The sequence below is a fragment of the Oryza glaberrima genome, chromosome 3 (assembly GCF_000147395.1).
Source record: "Oryza glaberrima chromosome 3, OglaRS2, whole genome shotgun sequence".
In the NCBI taxonomy this organism is placed as follows: Eukaryota; Viridiplantae; Streptophyta; class Magnoliopsida; order Poales; family Poaceae; genus Oryza; species Oryza glaberrima.
The window spans coordinates 3,401,999-3,418,510 of NC_068328.1; the positions used below are offsets into that span (position 1 = coordinate 3,401,999).

Here is a 16,512-nt window from a genome sequence, read left to right on the forward strand (position 1 = left end):
TTGGGCTGGGCCTGCTAACTGCGGCTAACCGATGGGCCTGCCTTCTCTCGGCGGCCGCCTCGCCGCGTCGCTGCTCACCGCCGGCCGGACCTGCCGTGCCTCACCGCCTTTTCCCCGCAGGAAAGTTTCGTGTACAGAAGTACAGGACACGGGAAAGCCATGGTCGCCACGGCGTTCGGCGTGGTAACTGCAGTAGTGCGGTTGCAAGACGGCGTGGCCATTGGCGGGCCAGTGCGCCGCCGCCACCTCCCCGGAAGTCTGGCCTTACTAGCCTTTTCTCTCCTGGGTACTTCTCGACGCGGAGCAAGGCAGCCACCGCAAAGGTTTACTCCGGCGGCCACCGAGTTGTCCTCTTGAGCAATCTCTTGGGTCTGCAACCTGCTCGACGAAATGCCTCCGCCGCGTTTCATTGCTCTGTCAGGAATCACCAAAGCTGCGTTTTTTCAATCCGTTGCCACCAACATAAAGCCACCAGAATCGCATCGAACGAGGTAACGTTCCGATGTCATTTCACTTTTTTTTGGGCTCGTGTGATCATGACAGCATCTCTAGCTTTTACCTTCTTAATTACGAGCGCATGCATGATCAGCACGGTGTTATCTAGGTTCTTGGCAAGCATCACCCAAGTAATTAATCAAGTTGGATGAGAAGGACATGCCGTCCTCGAGGCTGTTATAGTGGACTTGATTTGTGGGAATCATGGCTATGCAGACTTAAAATGCTACATCTGGCCAAAACACAACAGCCACGGCACCATCAAATTCTGACAGTAACATCGAAACTGAAATTCTGGTTCCACTAGGTATCGTGCTTTTGCTTGGTATACCATACATACTAACCAGCATATATCCCTGTCATCCATCCTTCTAGTGTAAGTTTGCAAGTTATTGACGGCACATTCAGACCATTTATTAGGTTCTAAGCAAGATCTAAGTGCACATTCTTCTTTTGTCTACCTTTAAGGCTTTAACATTGTTTCAGGACAGTTGTCAAGAACAATTGACTATTCAGTGTCAGAAGCAACGGGGTATAAATTGAAACCTGATCATTGCTGAGCCAACTTCTGAGGGATTGAGGCTCTGTGGTTCTGAGGATCTGAGCCCAGCAATAAAGCCTGTGACGATTACATGGGGCACTTAGCAATGACTTCTTACGTCCCCTGAAACAAGCGTACAAATCACATTGCTGGAATTCAGAAATCATTGGAAATTCAGAGCAGAACAGCGATGGAGTTTATTACAACTCGTCAGCAGTAGGCCAGTAAGGTACAGACTACTTCAAGATCACTAAATATATACAACTAGTCCTCCGATGTTGGACAAACACGGTTCCGTGTGTCCGTTCAGATTCAATCAAGTATATGCATTTACATGCCTCAATCTCCACTGATTACATCGTGCAGTATAAGCCGAGAATCTGGCCTTATTTAGTTGGGGAAAATTTTTGGGTTTGTTGTCACAATGGATATACGGACGCACATTTGAAGTATAAACGTAATCTAATAACAAAACAAATTACATATTCTGCTAAGAAACCGCGAGAAGAATTTATTAAGCCTAATTAATCCGCAATTAGCAAATGTTTGCTGTAGCACCACATTGTCAAATCATGACGCAATTAGGTTTAAAACATTCGTCTCGCAATTTACACGTAATATGTGTAATTGTTTTTTTTCGTCTATATTTAATACTTCATACATGTGTCAAAATATTTGATGTGACAGTGTAATTTTTTGTTTTGTGAACTAATAGCCCCTCTGTGTCCTTGTACACCGAAGCAACGGGTCGACCAAAGAACACCATATGCCATTAAAGAAGATTTGATCGTCTCCAGCGAGTTCAGGGGGGTGATGTCCGGAGAAGTTTGTGAATGCGGCTGCGTGGTCGCCATCGTTTTCCAGTTCCTGCACTTTCAGAACCATCAGGGCCGTAAATGCGGCTTGAACCATCATCCATGGCCGGTGCTTGCAAGGGTTGCCGAGTCGCCTTCACTTCCTTCCGCCATCACGCACGCATTTGAGGCTCTGAAAGCTGCTTGCCGTCGATGGCTATTGCCTAACGGGATCCTCTCCTGCAAGCAAACACAAACACGCATGCATAAAATCAGATTATCAGGTGTGGATCAGCGGAGAAAAGCTACCACGTCAACCGAATACCCCTGTTCGCGAACAGAAAAAACCAACATCTTGAAAGCTACTTCTGTTACATTTGAATTTTACAGAAATTCTATATAAAAAAGTTCTCAGTTTCCATGAAAATTCTCTAAAATTTCTGCGTTCCCGAAGGAGTATTACTTTGGAGGTAAACAATTGGTTACTTGAACTTGACTGGGACGGTCTGAATTCGACTTGGGTGCTGAGCTGAGCAGAGCAGAACATAACGGAGTGGCCAGGATTTACTCTACTTTATATCGAGTTTAAGTTAATACGGGTGGCTAAATTTAGAGTAAATTTCACAAAACTACAGATACTATGACTAAATTATTCTAAAACTATAGATTTAACTAAGTGTATCACAAAACTACACATTTAACACTAAATTTATCACAAAACTACACATTTAAGATGAAGTATCACAAAACTACATGTTCAGTAACTAAATTATCATAAAACTACAGATTTAGAACCAATTTAATCACAAAGTAATAATGTTTATAGCCAAAAGTTGTAGTTTTGTGATAAGTTTAATATTAAATATGCATTTTTGTGATACTTAACCTAAAATCTGCAGTTTTGTGATAAATTTGGTGTTAAATGTGTAGTTTTGTGATATAACTCCTTAAATCTGTAGTTTTGTGATAATTTAGTCAAAATAACTGTAGTTTTGTGAAATTTACTCCTAAATTTATATTGAGGGATGAACATATAGTGAAAATAAGTAAGGTTTAGTTATAAAAAAATTTCCACCGGGTTTCTGAACCCCCCTAATGACTAGCTCCGACCCTGGCTGTGGCTGGTAGGTTTCACTTCACTGGGAAGCAGTCTCGTAGCTCCTCGTAGCTACCACACCAACACGAAGCAAAGCAAAGCAAAGCACGACGCGAGCGAAGATTTTGATTTTGACCCGCCTCCAACCCGTTTTCCTCTTGCCTCCCTTCAACGCTGCCCCTTCCCTTCGCCCGCACTCCACACCCGCACGGCCGCACCCCCGTCTCACTGCCGCCCGGGCCCCGCACCGTCGGGGGCCCACCCATCATTGGCGTTGAGCCGTTTGCTTACCCGTGCAGCGTGATCTGTCGCAAGCTTCGCTAGCTTAGTTCATAACCAAGAAGCTCTTGCTGCTGCTGCTGCTGCTGCTGCTGCTTCCGTTTATAACCAAGAAGCAACAAACTCTCGCGCCGCAACCTCACACACAAGCTTGAGCTGGGTGAGAGAGAGAGAGAGAGAGAGAGAGAGAGAGAGAGAGTTCTTGGAGGGATCGGGTGATCGAGAGATGAGATCGAGGGCGGCGCTGGAGACGTTGGCGGAGGAGCCGGGCGGCGGCGAGGAGGAGGCGGCGCGGCGGAAGTCGTCGGGGCTGCAGGCGGCGCTGCACCGGGTGGCACGCCGCTTGCTCTCCGGCGCCGGGGAAGACGCCCGCCCCGCCGCTGACCTCCGCGTGCTGCTCTCCGTCCTCGCCTGCCCGCTCTCCCCCGTGCCCATCCTCCCCCGCCTCCCCCGCCATGTCCGTTCTTGATCGTGTTCTTCTGCTTCGTCTTCGTCGTCGTCTATGCAAAGCTTGGTTTGGTTTGGTTTGCTCATGGTTTGGTTGGTTGGTGGTGCGTGCAGGTGGCGTCGTCGGCGCAGTACATCATAGAGCAGTTCAGGGCGACGACGGGGTGCGCCAAGATAGAGGGCGCGGTGAAGAGCATGTACGCGGCGGGGAGGGTGCGGCTGGCGATGCTGCAGGATCCGGCCGGCGGTGGCGGCGGCGGCGGGAGGGGGCACGAGGGGAGCTTCGTGATGTGGCAGCTGGCGCCCAGCATGTGGATCGTGGAGATGGCGGTGGCCGGGCAGCACGTCGCCGCGGGGAGCGACGGACGCGTCGCCTGGCGCCGCACGCCGTGGGTCGGCGCCCACGCCGCCCGCGGCGGCTCACGCCCGCTCCGCCGCGCCCTCCAGGTTGGCACCAACCTCTCTCCACCTTTCTCCACTTGCAAACCAAAGCTGCTGCATCTCGCCGCCATTGCCATTCCACACTGACATCGCATCCTTCTTTTTTTTTCCCCTCTCCTTTTCTCGCATCTCCTGCTACTTTTTACTCTCATCGCTGGCGCTCGCCATGGGCGTGCCTCGCGTGCACCGTGTTACTACTGCTAGCTTAGCTAGCCGAGTAGCCAGCTGCTCATCCGCCTATGACAGGTGGGTCCCACACTGGGGTACCCTTCTCCTTCCTTTGCTCTTTTTGCGGCAAATGCCCCCCTTTTGCTTTGCATCTGTAAGCGTGTGTGGTCATGGCTGCTGCATCTGCATGAGAAAGTAGTAAAAAGAAGAGAGGAAAAGAAAAAAAGAGGAGGCCATGGAGAAGATCCATTAAACAAGAAGAACAATTGGATTTTGAGGAAGAATCTTTGTCAAGAGCAGTTGGATATCATATGGATGGCATCGCACACATGCTCTCACTGCACTGCACAGTTGTAATCTTGGGATCTGGAGCTGGAGCTCGTTCCTGCAGGTTGCTGGTTGCTACCAATGCATGCCATGCCGCACTTGTTGTTGATGTCATTATTGATGCTGCATGCATGCCTCATATGCTTTGTTAATACTACTAACTGTCTTGTTTGACCCTAGCTAGAGAGAGAGAGAGAGCATTAGGTCTGAGATTAGCCTACCTTTGCCTTGCCATTGCCTCACATGGGACTAGAATATATGTTTGCTTGGGCTGGCTCTTTTTTATGAAAGTTTGATCACTTGATTAGCATAGACTGGGCGCTTTAGTTTAGGGCTTATCCTAAGCAACTTGGCAAATGGTACCTTGTTTCTTTAGCTTTCTTGCTGAGCAACACAGGTACATATGTTAGTGCTGGTTGGGAGTTGACTGGCGCAAGTTGATTTTTTTCTTGTAAATTTTGGCCCAAAGATTACGACTGTTTGTATGTGAAAATGGTTAAGGTGCTCTCATGCTTATGATCAAACAGTATTCCCAACCTGCTGAAATAAAAACAAATGATAAATATATGTGTGTGGTTTATTAAATTAGACAATCTTTTCTTTAGGTTTTCTAGTACTTCTTTAAGCAAAGCTATCATTTTCCTAACCAACCTGGTGGTAGGAAATTTGGGTACTGATGTCATGATGTGATTCTTGAAATCTCTATACTTACCTAACATTTTATTTAATTGTACAGAGCAGCTCATATCTGATCAGGTCTAACTGTTTGAATGTTAGATCAATGTGCCATTGATAATTGATTAGTTAATTGGTTAATTGCTTCATTTAGGCCACCCATTAGTATAGGACCTAGTTGACTAGTTAGCAGAAGTTTCACCAATCTCACTTCAGAATTCCAAAAGGTTTTACCAAATCTCTGTAGAGAAAGCTAAGAAATTATCATGGATGGCCTAAATAAAAAATTGTTTCTGTTGATGTCTCATTTTCTCGTTGAGGAGCAGCATTTGTAGCTTGTCTCTTAGCTCTTTGTACTATAGTACTTTGTACAAGGCGTTTTGCTCAAGAGAGTAGTGAATTTATATTTATCTGCATATTGTCCCCTGTCCCGTGCCAACAAACTAAGGAGCACTGAATGTTCTTAATTCTGACCTAAATACAGATGCTAGCACAACCCAAATAATTAATTCACTGGTAGATTGCCATTCCCCTTACTCCTTACCCAAATTTCATTTCAGAGTGGAATACCTGAAGATTCTGAATTTTCCTCCATTTTCAGAAAACGGGGTGAAAATCTCTCCAGACATAAATACTTAAACACTTGAATTAATGCCGTAACTTTGATTTTGCTTGAATATCTCGCAGTGCTGTTGTACTGGACTATTATGAAATTCCCCAACATTGCTGGTCCAAATGCACCAAACACATGTATAATGTAGTATGCCAACTCTGCTGTGCAGAGCTATCCACTGGCAAGCTATTAATTCCAATTAAATTCCTACTAATATAATTATAATCTTTATGATATTTCATTAGTGTACGTGCACAGCTAGCCATGCTACCTTGTCAAAATTTCCATATTCCAAGAAGTGTAACACAGTAGTATACACTTTTCACCCATGGAAATTTTAGCTCATTTACTACACCATTAACCCCAGAATAAGTTTATTTTTCACCCATTTACACATACTAGTAGTAAATCAAAATGAATTTATTCTTCTTGGCTATTCTCAATGAAATTTCTCAATAATTACTCTTCTTGGCTATTTTAAATCATTTCTCTTTTTATCTATTCTCAATGAATTTATTTTTTACTTTTACAAATTCCGATACAATAATTACTCAAAAATGAACTTATTTTAAGATAAATGATTATGAAACTAAAAATGCATTTATTCTAGGGCAGAGGGTGTACATTTTACTGTAAAACTAATGATGGGTTTGTGCGTGATAGGGGTTGGATCCGGTGACGATCGCGGCGATCTTCTCGACGGCGGAGCACGCCGGCGAGAAGCTGGTGGACGGCGAGGACTGCTTCGTGCTGCGGCTGGACGTGGGGCCGTCGGTGCTGTCGAGCTGGAGCGACGGCACGGCGGAGGTGATCCGGCACGGCCTGACGGGGTTCTTCAGCCAGCGGAGCGGCCTCCTCGTCCGCCTCGAGGACTCGCAGCTCACGCGGATCCAGTCCCCCGGCGCCGCCGCCATGTACTGGGAGACCACCATCTCCTCCAGCCTCGCCGACTACCGCGCCGTCGACGGCGGCGGCGGCGTCCACGTCGCGCACTCCGGCCGCTCCACGGCGCACCTCGCCCGCTTCGGCGTCGGCGTTCGCGCCGCCCGCGTCGTGACGCGGATGGAGGAGTCGTGGACCATCGACGACGTGGCGTTCAACGTGCCCGGGCTCGGGCCCGACGCCTTCATCCCGCCCGAGGAGGTCAGGAGGAGCCGCTTCTACGACGCCATGGCCGCCGGCAAGTGAGATCGATCAACCTGTTCAAGAAGAGAGAAATGGTGTAACACGTAGAGAGTTAGCTTCGGCTGTGTCAACGGTCAACCACCCATCTCTGCTTGTGTTTGTGCATCGAAATTCGTGCATGTACATATGTGTACCAACCTGAGTTAATTACTTCATCCATTTCAGGTTATAAGACTTTCTAGCATTGCCCATATTCATATGTTAATGAATCTAGGCACACATATATGTCTAGATTCATTAATATACATATGAATGTAGACAATGCTAGAAAGTTTTATAATATAAAACGGAGGAAGTACTAAGTGATGAGTAATAAATAGTTACACAATTCTTAAACCTGTATTCTGAGTAGTTCTGACTTCTGAGAAGATAAAAACTACTGAACTGACTTTGCACAGATTGTGGATACCTGCTTAGCCTTACTACATGTCTCTAGGTTATTGCGAAGTGCTTTTGACAATCTTAATCTTCCTGTCTTCTTGGAAGTATATACTACTACATGTGAGTTGCATTTGTCTGAAACTTTGTAGCTACTTCTGCAGAAACTCTAGGCAAGACTGAAATCATGTGCTGCTTTTTGTAACTTGTATGTTGTTTTCTGCCTTGGTATGTGATCTGCATGGAGATGCTATGCGTGCTAGTACATAAACAGTGTTATTCATATGCATGCCTAGCAGAAACCAGTGGCAACTTTGGAAATTGGAAGTTGTTCAGCATGGTTCTTGAACATGTATGCCACTTGACAATGTCTGCAAATGAGCAACACTAGTAAGCTGTTTGTTTTTTTCCCGTTGCAGAAGCTTTGCAATTTACAGGTGTGCATTGCATTTGCCCTCATCACTGTAAAAAGTCTGCAACTTCTTTGTTTGCATCTCCCTGTCCTGAACATGTGTCCCTTGTGGTGTGGCATCAGCACTTGCTCATGTTTCTAGTGCGATCACGTCACAAAAAGTTGGAGGTCACATTGGGTGTGGCCTGTTCATGGATGCCTCTTGTCTTCTTCAGCTGCATATGCATCGGCAAAATGCGCAGAGTTTGCACCAATCTGTGAAGACTGTTAACCACTTGTTTAATTTGTCCTGTCCATTGTTAACTTTTGCAGTATTCTAACTCGCACTTCCAACTGTACATGTAACTAACTATTGCATGCTACTCTCTCTAAGGAGGATGTGTCACATCACATCCCACCAAAATCCCTTATATTATGGGATGGAGGGAGTAAAATATAAGCATTTTTTGAACTAGATACGGGTAACTGGGGAAAATGTTTTGATTGGTCGGTTGGTTGAGAAGAGAAAGTAAATAGAGAAATTAAATAGAGAATTATTATGATTGGTTGAGATACAAAGGTAGTTGAAGAAATAGCTTTATTTTGAGACAAGGCTTAAGTGGTAGAAATAGTTTTGTTTTGAAAGGGAGTATTGATCATAGAGCATCTTCATCTGAAACGGATAAGGGGTTAGGTCCATGCATTTTCCAGCTTGTTGAATCTAGATGAATATGGTACCACTTGTTGCTGCTGTCTGGCGGTGAACTGAACTTTGATAATAAGCAGTAGATTTTCATGCGGCGATGTTCCTAATATCCACATGGGGTTCTTCAGAAATCTGCTCTGATCTGTACTCACCATGTTCTCATCAAGGACCACATTCCCTGAAATATACAAGCATATCAGCAACTTAACCTCACCAAAGGGACCAAATTTTTAACATGCATGAATGATCAATCACTACATTCAAGTACTGGCCATGAAGAAGGCATCATGACCTGATCTACCCTGTCCATGCCCTTGCATTGACTCTGAATCAGGGACTGATTGTTGTTGTTCATCCAGGACTTGGCTAGGCTACATTGCACATGTCTGTCCTTTGCATTCAAAAGCAACAATGTACTATAAGGTGACCATGTTTTACTGTCGTCTCCAACAGTTGAAAGAAGCGAGAGATGGATCATCTGTCGAGCTTGACCGATCCCTTTTGATTGATGTGTCCTAGGAGATGTCTCATAATGCCTGCAATTTCTTGATTTGCATGAGCTGTAATACTGAGTTGCAGTGAAAAGATCACCACCAACCACTGTCCTCTTGCGAAGAAAGCATCACTGTTGCATGCAGAAATATTAGTTAAGGTTAATTAATACTCTGTTTAAGTGTTTGTAATACGCTCGTGTGATCCTTCCTATGGTCCCAGGGAATCGAAGTGAGATCATGCAGTGCCAAATTGGCAATGGTAATGGCAATGCAACGCTGGAGAGGGGATTAAACAAAAGGGTACAGTCTGTGTTGAGGCCCTGCACTGCAATATGCTACTGTACAATATGTAGACCATCAAATCACAAGTGATGTCACAAGCAAATAAGCAATGATATGACTAAGTTGGTGATGAACTAGCTATGGTTAGTTTAGTAATAGTAGTAGTAGTAGTATCCTACTTTCCAATGGGATCATTATACTGTTCTGCTTTGTCCCCTGGTTCCATGGATCTCTCGTTTGGATTCTAGTAAAGCGAGCTGCATTTTCTGTTGAATACTTCAAGTGAAAATGACTACCTTTTCTTTTTGTTTAAAAGAGTTAGCTGAGAAATGTCGTAGTAAGGAAAAGTTTTGCTTTTTTTAAATAATAATAATAATAATAATAATAATGGCATGCATGCTTTGGGAGTTCAACTGTAGTAGTTGTCATTCTGACATTCTGATGGCTGCATTTTCTTCTGGTGACCGGCAGTCTCCTTAAATTGGTTAGACCTGCATGGCTTCATTTCTTTGATTGATTGATTAATTAATTCCTAAAGTGGATAGAGATTAGGACCAGAAGAGGATTTAATCTTTTGGCATTTAGACTCTGATCACAAATGGAAACTCAGGAAGTACAGGAGAATCCATTACGATATTATCCCTAACCGCTGAATATTCAGAAAGCTGGTTGTCTTCTGTTAGAGCAGAGTGTCCTTTTGTCGTGAAAAACATAATTTAAGACGGCATTCAAGGCTAATTCCAGCCATATGTTTTGCATAGCAGAATCATTAAAATAAGCTAGCCAATGAGCTTGTAGTGTAACAATAACCTAAAAGGAGGGGGTGACTGGAACGTCTAAACCAATACTAACAATAAATTAGTTGGATAAAAGGACTCTAATTCGAAAGGAAACACGGGTGTTTGGTTTCTTGGACCAAGGACAGTGAGCAGAAAAAACAGGTGGCATGCTGACGAGAGCGCTCAACCAAAAAGGGTCAGTGCTGCTCGCGATGTTAATCCTGCACCTAATCGTTCAACAATTTTGAATTAGATGCAACTAACCATGCACACGATACGTCGTGGTCAGATTCAGACCGGACATGACTGATTTCATGGTACGAAATGAAAGAGAAAAAACAGACATTTACTCGCAAAAAGAAGTTTAAAAAGGGTTCAGTTTCAGGCAACTTGTTTGTCGCTCTCTCGGAGTCAGCTCAGAGCTGGTCATCTTTTTAACTTGTGGTCTTGTTTAGTGCTGTTCTTCAGAGTTCAGACTGTGTCTACTACCCAGGGTTCACGTTTCCGTTCGAAAACTCGAGGTTTTGATGCGGGACGAAAGAAGATTTTCAAGGCAACTTCGAATTGTTCTCGAGAAATTCAAATCTAAAACAGTATTTTCGAATGAAATTTAGTCGAAATTTACCGAAAACTGTCGTACCGCCGGGGTCAGGATCCCTCTAAAGTCTAAAGCCCGAACCTGTTGTCTTCCTCCCTGACGCGGAACGAACTGGACGCCCATTTCTCTTGTGTCATTGGGCCCATTTGGGAGACAATTAGCGGGCCGAATCTCGTCGGCCCATGTGAAAATCAGACAAAACGCGGCCCGTGGGGTTTCCCCTTCTGTGGAGATTAAAACTGGGTCAAAACATTATGAAGCCCAACTTCTATGCTGAGTTAAACATAATGACAGAATCAACGATGGATGTTCCGTGTAAAGCTTGAGAATATCCATTCGGAATTTCGGATTATCCAATGTACGCCTATACTAATACAGTACTCTCACTACTCACTATATATTTTATGCGATTTAACTCTTGTAGCTGTTTTGTTTTTGCATAGGTTTATATTCATTTTTTAAACTCAATATTCCTAGCTACATAAATCTTTAAATTTAGAGATAACATTAAATGAATTATTTTGTTTTTCTTTTTAAAAAGTACTTCCTCTATTTCACAATGTAAGTCATTTTAGCATTTCCCACATTCATATTGATGTTAATGAATCTAAATAGAGATGTATGTCTAGATACATTAATATCAATATGAATATTAGAAATGCTAGAATGACTTACATTGTGAAACGGATGGAGTATAAAACTTTCCACCTATATAATTGAACTTACAACCTTTAAATATGACGTAGATCATAGATATGACGACGTATCAAATACAACCTAGTATTATTACCAAATTAAAAGTCCAGCGAGATGAACATATCTTCACTGGTTAGATTTTTTTTTGATGAAACCAATTATAAAACCCTAAACTCAGCACGTGTACTTCCGTGATAGGTGTTTAGAAAAATAAATAATAGTGCCAGTAATCAGTGCAGACTGAGCTAAAACTCGAGAAAAGAAAGCGATAATGATTAAAGAAAAGGAAAAAAGTTCCGATTTTTGGAGGCGCACGGAGACTTCTCGCAGCAGTTTGTTGGCGGCCGGATAAACGAGACGAGGCGAGGCGAACGCGAAAGCTCCCCATCTCCCTCCCTCCCTCATTATTGATTGATTGATTCGCAGATTCGCCGCTGCCACCGCATCCCGCCCACCCACCGCGCGCCACCGCCTCCGCCGCCGACGAGCCCCCGCGGCCACCGCCACCGCCACCTCATCTTCTCTCCCACCACCACTCCACAGCCGCCCTCCCTTACATGGAAGTCGACGTCTCCATCGCCACGCCCGCACCGCAGGTCCGACCACGATTCCCCTTCCTCTAGAGCTTTCTTCTTCTTCCGTTCTCGTCAATATCCCGTGAAAGCTCCGACCTTTCCTCCTCCTAGGTTTTCTTTTCTTTTTTTTTTCTTTCTACTGCCCTAGTCGCTGCGACCGCGATGGATGCGATGGCTGTATGCTGCTCTGGTTACCTGGTGATCCGATCCGGCTTTTCGCGTTCGATATTACCTGGGGATTAGACGCGCTTGTTTTTTTTTTTTGTTTTGTGCCTTCGATCTGTTGCTTCCTGTCTTAGGTTTCCGCTGGTGGAGCTGAGTAGTATTACATCGTTTTCTCCAATATATCACTCTAGTTGACTCGCTGAGAGAATAATCTGTGCGTTCTTGTTTTTGTTCGTGCCTTCGATCTGTTGCTTCCTGTCTTAGGTTTCGGCTGGTGGAGCTGAGTAGTATAGTACATCGTTTTCCCCGATATATCACTCCTTTTGACTTGCTGAGAGAATAATCTGTGTGTACCTCTTTAAAAAGATACTACTTTTATCGTACCACTGATGATACTTGATTAGGACTCAGGGATGGTATCTTTTTGGATGCCCAGTTCAGGAGAAATAGGGATCCTTTGTTGCGTCATAGCTTTTCGTGATTCCTGAGATTAGGACCAGACCTTTGGGTCTCCTGATATTTGTTTATTTCGTCCTAATTCTCTCCAATCAGTAGACCTATTCTCCAATTGTTTCTTAGTACTACGTAGTTAGGGAAGATACCTCCTCTGGGGCTTTATTTCTTAGGAGAATCATCATTGCTTGTCAAGTACCATCTTAACATTGTTTCTTTTCCAACCATTAGAGGCATTAAGAGTAAATTTTTGTTTTGGAAAACAAGTTACCATGTAGTATTTCTTTTTTGTTGGTTTACTTGTTTTTGCGTTGCTCAGTAGTATGTACTATTCCAGGGTCTTTCTGTGCGAAAGCCCTACTCTTTGGCTTAATGTTAGTTGACAGGATCTTGACGATTGTCGGTTTTCATTGCAGGAATCTTAGCTGATTGGTGCTTTGGACTGCAGGTCTGGACACGTTGTCCGTTTCCTGCTTGTGCAGACGTAGGTTTGGAGTCTTTCTGAGTGTTAAGGTGGCTTTCCTTTTTGTCCTTCCATGGTTGAAATTTGTATGAACAACCTTGACTTTCTCGAAGATCTGTGTTGGTCGATAAGATGAATCGAAGAAGAACAATGCTATTGCTTATCTGTCTCTGTGCAACATTTTGCCTCATGACTCAGTTAGGAGCTGCAAATGTAGTGCTGATGGGGACAAATCTGACTTTGTCGTTTGATGATGTTGAGGCAAGTTTTGGTAAGTTCTGGACATCTTATCATATTAGTTTTGTTATAGTAGAGTACTAATAGATTCTATTTGTCGGGATCTCAGTCTCCCTACCTGTGAAACTTTATTACCTAAAATTTCACATACCTTGTAAGCCAGTTGCCTATGGTCATTTTGGTCTTAATGTTTTGGTTTTCAAAACCTTGTAGTTGTGCTGCTGTTTTATTTATGGTAGTGTGCGAATCTGTTGCTGTATTTCCTATTATATCTTTGTGTTAGCTCTCTGACTAGAATTAGCTTCGATTTTATCCCATTGATTGTGCCATGCTGCATTTGCTTGAAAGGTTCTTTTCTTCTACTTCCCATTTTCCTAAGTCTATATTGTCTTGTCAGAAAGATTCATTATGCTGTTTATTCAATTGGTTTGCAGCTCCAGGAGTGAAAGGTTCAGGTTTTGAAGGCGTTGTTTATACTGCTGAACCTTTGGACGCCTGCAGTCCGTTAACAAGTAAAGCAGAAAAGGGTCCACCATCTCCATTTGCACTGATCATAAGAGGCGGGTGCACATTTGATGAAAAAGTAAAAAATGCACAGGATGCTGGATTCAAAGCTGCAATAGTATACGACAATGAAAATAGCGGGGTTCTGATTTCAAGTAATGTACCTTATCACTCCCACTTGTTTTTTTTTTCTGCAACATCTTAGTTCCACTGTCAGGGTTGGGCATCATACGCTCCATTCATGGCATAATAGATTATAATTATGTTTCTTTTGTCTTTATATTCTCCCTTATGTCCATATTTGAGGACCTGTATATGTGGCATGCATTAAGAAGAGATGGGGCCATGTGAGAGGCACAAGAGAATGCTTTTCAAACTTTTCCTTGAGAACGGATGAAACAAAAATACTGTCTAGGCTGAAACTTTCCAAAATAAGTAAAAAAATATGAAAAAAATAGAAATTGATACTTTTTAAAGTCATACCACTTTGATGCTTTTCACTAGTTCATTTAGCATTGTTTAGACTTTGGGGGCATATGGCTCTGCAATATCTAACTTTGAAGTTTACAGTGGCTGGAAGCTCAGGTGGTATTCACATTTATGCGGTGTTCATCTCGAAGGCCTCAGGGGAGGTGTTGAAGAAATTTTCAGGCCATACTGATGTAGAGGTGTGGATACTACCTGCGTTTGAGAACTCAGCCTGGTCAATCATGGCAATTTCATTCATATCTCTGCTTGCCATGTCTGCGGTTCTAGCTACTTGTTTCTTTGTGAGAAGACATCATATAAGGCGGGACCGGCCTAGAATTCCAGAAGCCCGAGAATTCCATGGAATGAGCAGTCAATTAGTCAAGGCAATGCCAAGCCTTATCTTCACGAAGGTGCAAGAGGACAACTGCACATCATCAATGTGTGCCATTTGCTTGGAAGACTACAATGTCGGAGAAAAATTAAGAGTGTTGCCTTGCCGTCACAGTATGTTTTTCTATCTCTGCAACACCACAACTACCTTTTCTAGTTCAAATTGATACGTTGAGGACATTCCCATAGCCTATTGGTTTTAGGAAAGAAAATAGTCATGTTCAGTTGCTAACTTAACTCTTCAATCCTTGGATTTGGAACTGAAAACATTCTATGCAAGTTTTTTTAGTCTGTCATCACAATTTTGTGTAAAGTACTACACCACTCTGCATTTTTGGTTTATTTGTTTTTGAATGTCTAGACTAAGTATGGGTTTGTGTATTTCACACACAATTAGTACTTTTGTGTAGTATCCACTTTCTGAACCTTGGAAATTCCACAGTGGCGTTCACTATTGCAGATGTTTTAACTGGACATTTAAGTTATACTTATGCACAATTGATTATTTGAAGAGAGATATGTGTTGAATAAACTTGTATACCTTATATACAATCTGCTATCTGAATAATGGTATTCCAGTACTCTGATATTTGTGCATATTACTTTGCAGAGTTCCATGCAGCTTGTGTGGACCTTTGGCTCACAACTTGGAGAACTTTTTGCCCTGTATGCAAACGTGATGCAAGTACTGGAATACCAGATCCTCCAGCCTCAGAGACTACACCATTGCTTTCTTCTGCAGTTCGTTTGCCTTCTCAGTCATCTTCGTTCCGGTCAAGTGTGGCAGCATCGCCTCCAAGACCAATAAGTCGACGACCTTCATCACAGTCCATATCTCGGATTTATGCTGCTTCTGGTACCCCCAACTCTCCTAACCCCATAAGGTCTTTCACAAACTCAACTGCCATGAGCATAAGTAGAAGCAATGTGGACTTATCAAACATGTCTTCCCGCCCTCGCGCCTCACACCTCGCCTCCGCACATTCTTTGGTTGGCAGTCACTTGTCTCCACCAATCAATATAAGGTACGCATCGCCGCATATGTCCCACTCTGGCTATGCATCACCTAGTCCACATGTTAGCTCATCCTATGTCTCCAACTCCGGGTATGGATCTTCAAGCTACTATCTCGGTTCATCCAGCCAGCATCGGTCATACCTAAGGCGCTGTGGGGAATCAGGGCCTAGCTTGTCTACCATGGCCCCTCAGTCGCCGCAACAGTCCCAGTTACGTCATGGCGGCGAATCCGACATAAATCTAGCAGGAGCATCCTCAGGCCAGTCTTTCCGGCAATCCTACCTGAGACACTGTGCTGATTCAGAGGTAAATCTAGCAGGAGCATCCTCAGGCCAGTCTTTCCGGCAATCCTATCTGAGACACTGTGCTGATTCAGATGCAAGCTTATCTGCCATGGCATCAGCTCAATCCTTGCCAGGATGCTGATTTCTCTGGGATCAGATCAGCTTCTGTCTGTACTAAGACCTGGCGTGACTTGTGTATACATTTGAGGCATGTACTATAGGCTATTGGTTGAGAGAAAATGGTCGTATTTGTTTGTGTTTCTCCTGCTGCCCTGCCCTTTTGGTTGTAGTGATTGTTAGCGCTGTATTTGTTTCACCCTAGAGTGTATAGTACAATTGTACAGCAACTTTCTTTTAAACTAAGCAATATCATCCGCGCGTTGCCCATAAATTGGATCCATTGCCATTACTAATTTGTCCGTTTCAAAAAATACCATTAATAAACCGGGGCTGTTTAGATTGTTGTCAAAATAAAACTTAACAAAATTTGTTTAAGTTGGCAATATTACCAAAATTTTAGCATGATTTTTTATGTATTTTTCAAAGTTTGGCAAAAAAAAAAACTACA

General features: G+C 43.5%; 2 protein-coding genes across 3 annotated transcripts; both read left to right on the top strand.

The window, feature by feature from the left end:
* The first annotated feature begins 3,285 nt into the window (after positions 1-3,285).
* Positions 3,286-7,583, top strand: LOC127765047 (uncharacterized). The gene is made up of 3 exons (XM_052289845.1): positions 3,286-3,662; positions 3,767-4,099; positions 6,540-7,583. The coding sequence occupies exons 1-3, from the start codon at positions 3,432-3,434 to the stop codon at positions 7,062-7,064; spliced, it is 1,089 nt and encodes a 362-aa protein (XP_052145805.1). The 5' UTR covers positions 3,286-3,431; the 3' UTR covers positions 7,065-7,583.
* Positions 7,584-11,708: 4,125 nt separating this feature from the next.
* LOC127767931 (receptor homology region, transmembrane domain- and RING domain-containing protein 1) lies at positions 11,709-16,335 on the top strand. Of its 2 annotated transcripts, none has more exons than XM_052293419.1 (5): positions 11,709-11,981; positions 12,995-13,312; positions 13,713-13,937; positions 14,353-14,757; positions 15,254-16,335. In XM_052293419.1, exons 2-5 carry the CDS (start codon positions 13,174-13,176, stop codon positions 16,084-16,086), a joined length of 1,602 nt encoding a protein of 533 aa, XP_052149379.1. In that variant the 5' UTR covers positions 11,709-11,981; positions 12,995-13,173; the 3' UTR covers positions 16,087-16,335. The 2 variants fall into 2 exon arrangements, with proteins under 2 accessions (XP_052149379.1, XP_052149380.1); XM_052293420.1 differs by having other exon boundaries at positions 13,027-13,312.
* Positions 16,336-16,512: the final 177 nt, after the last annotated feature.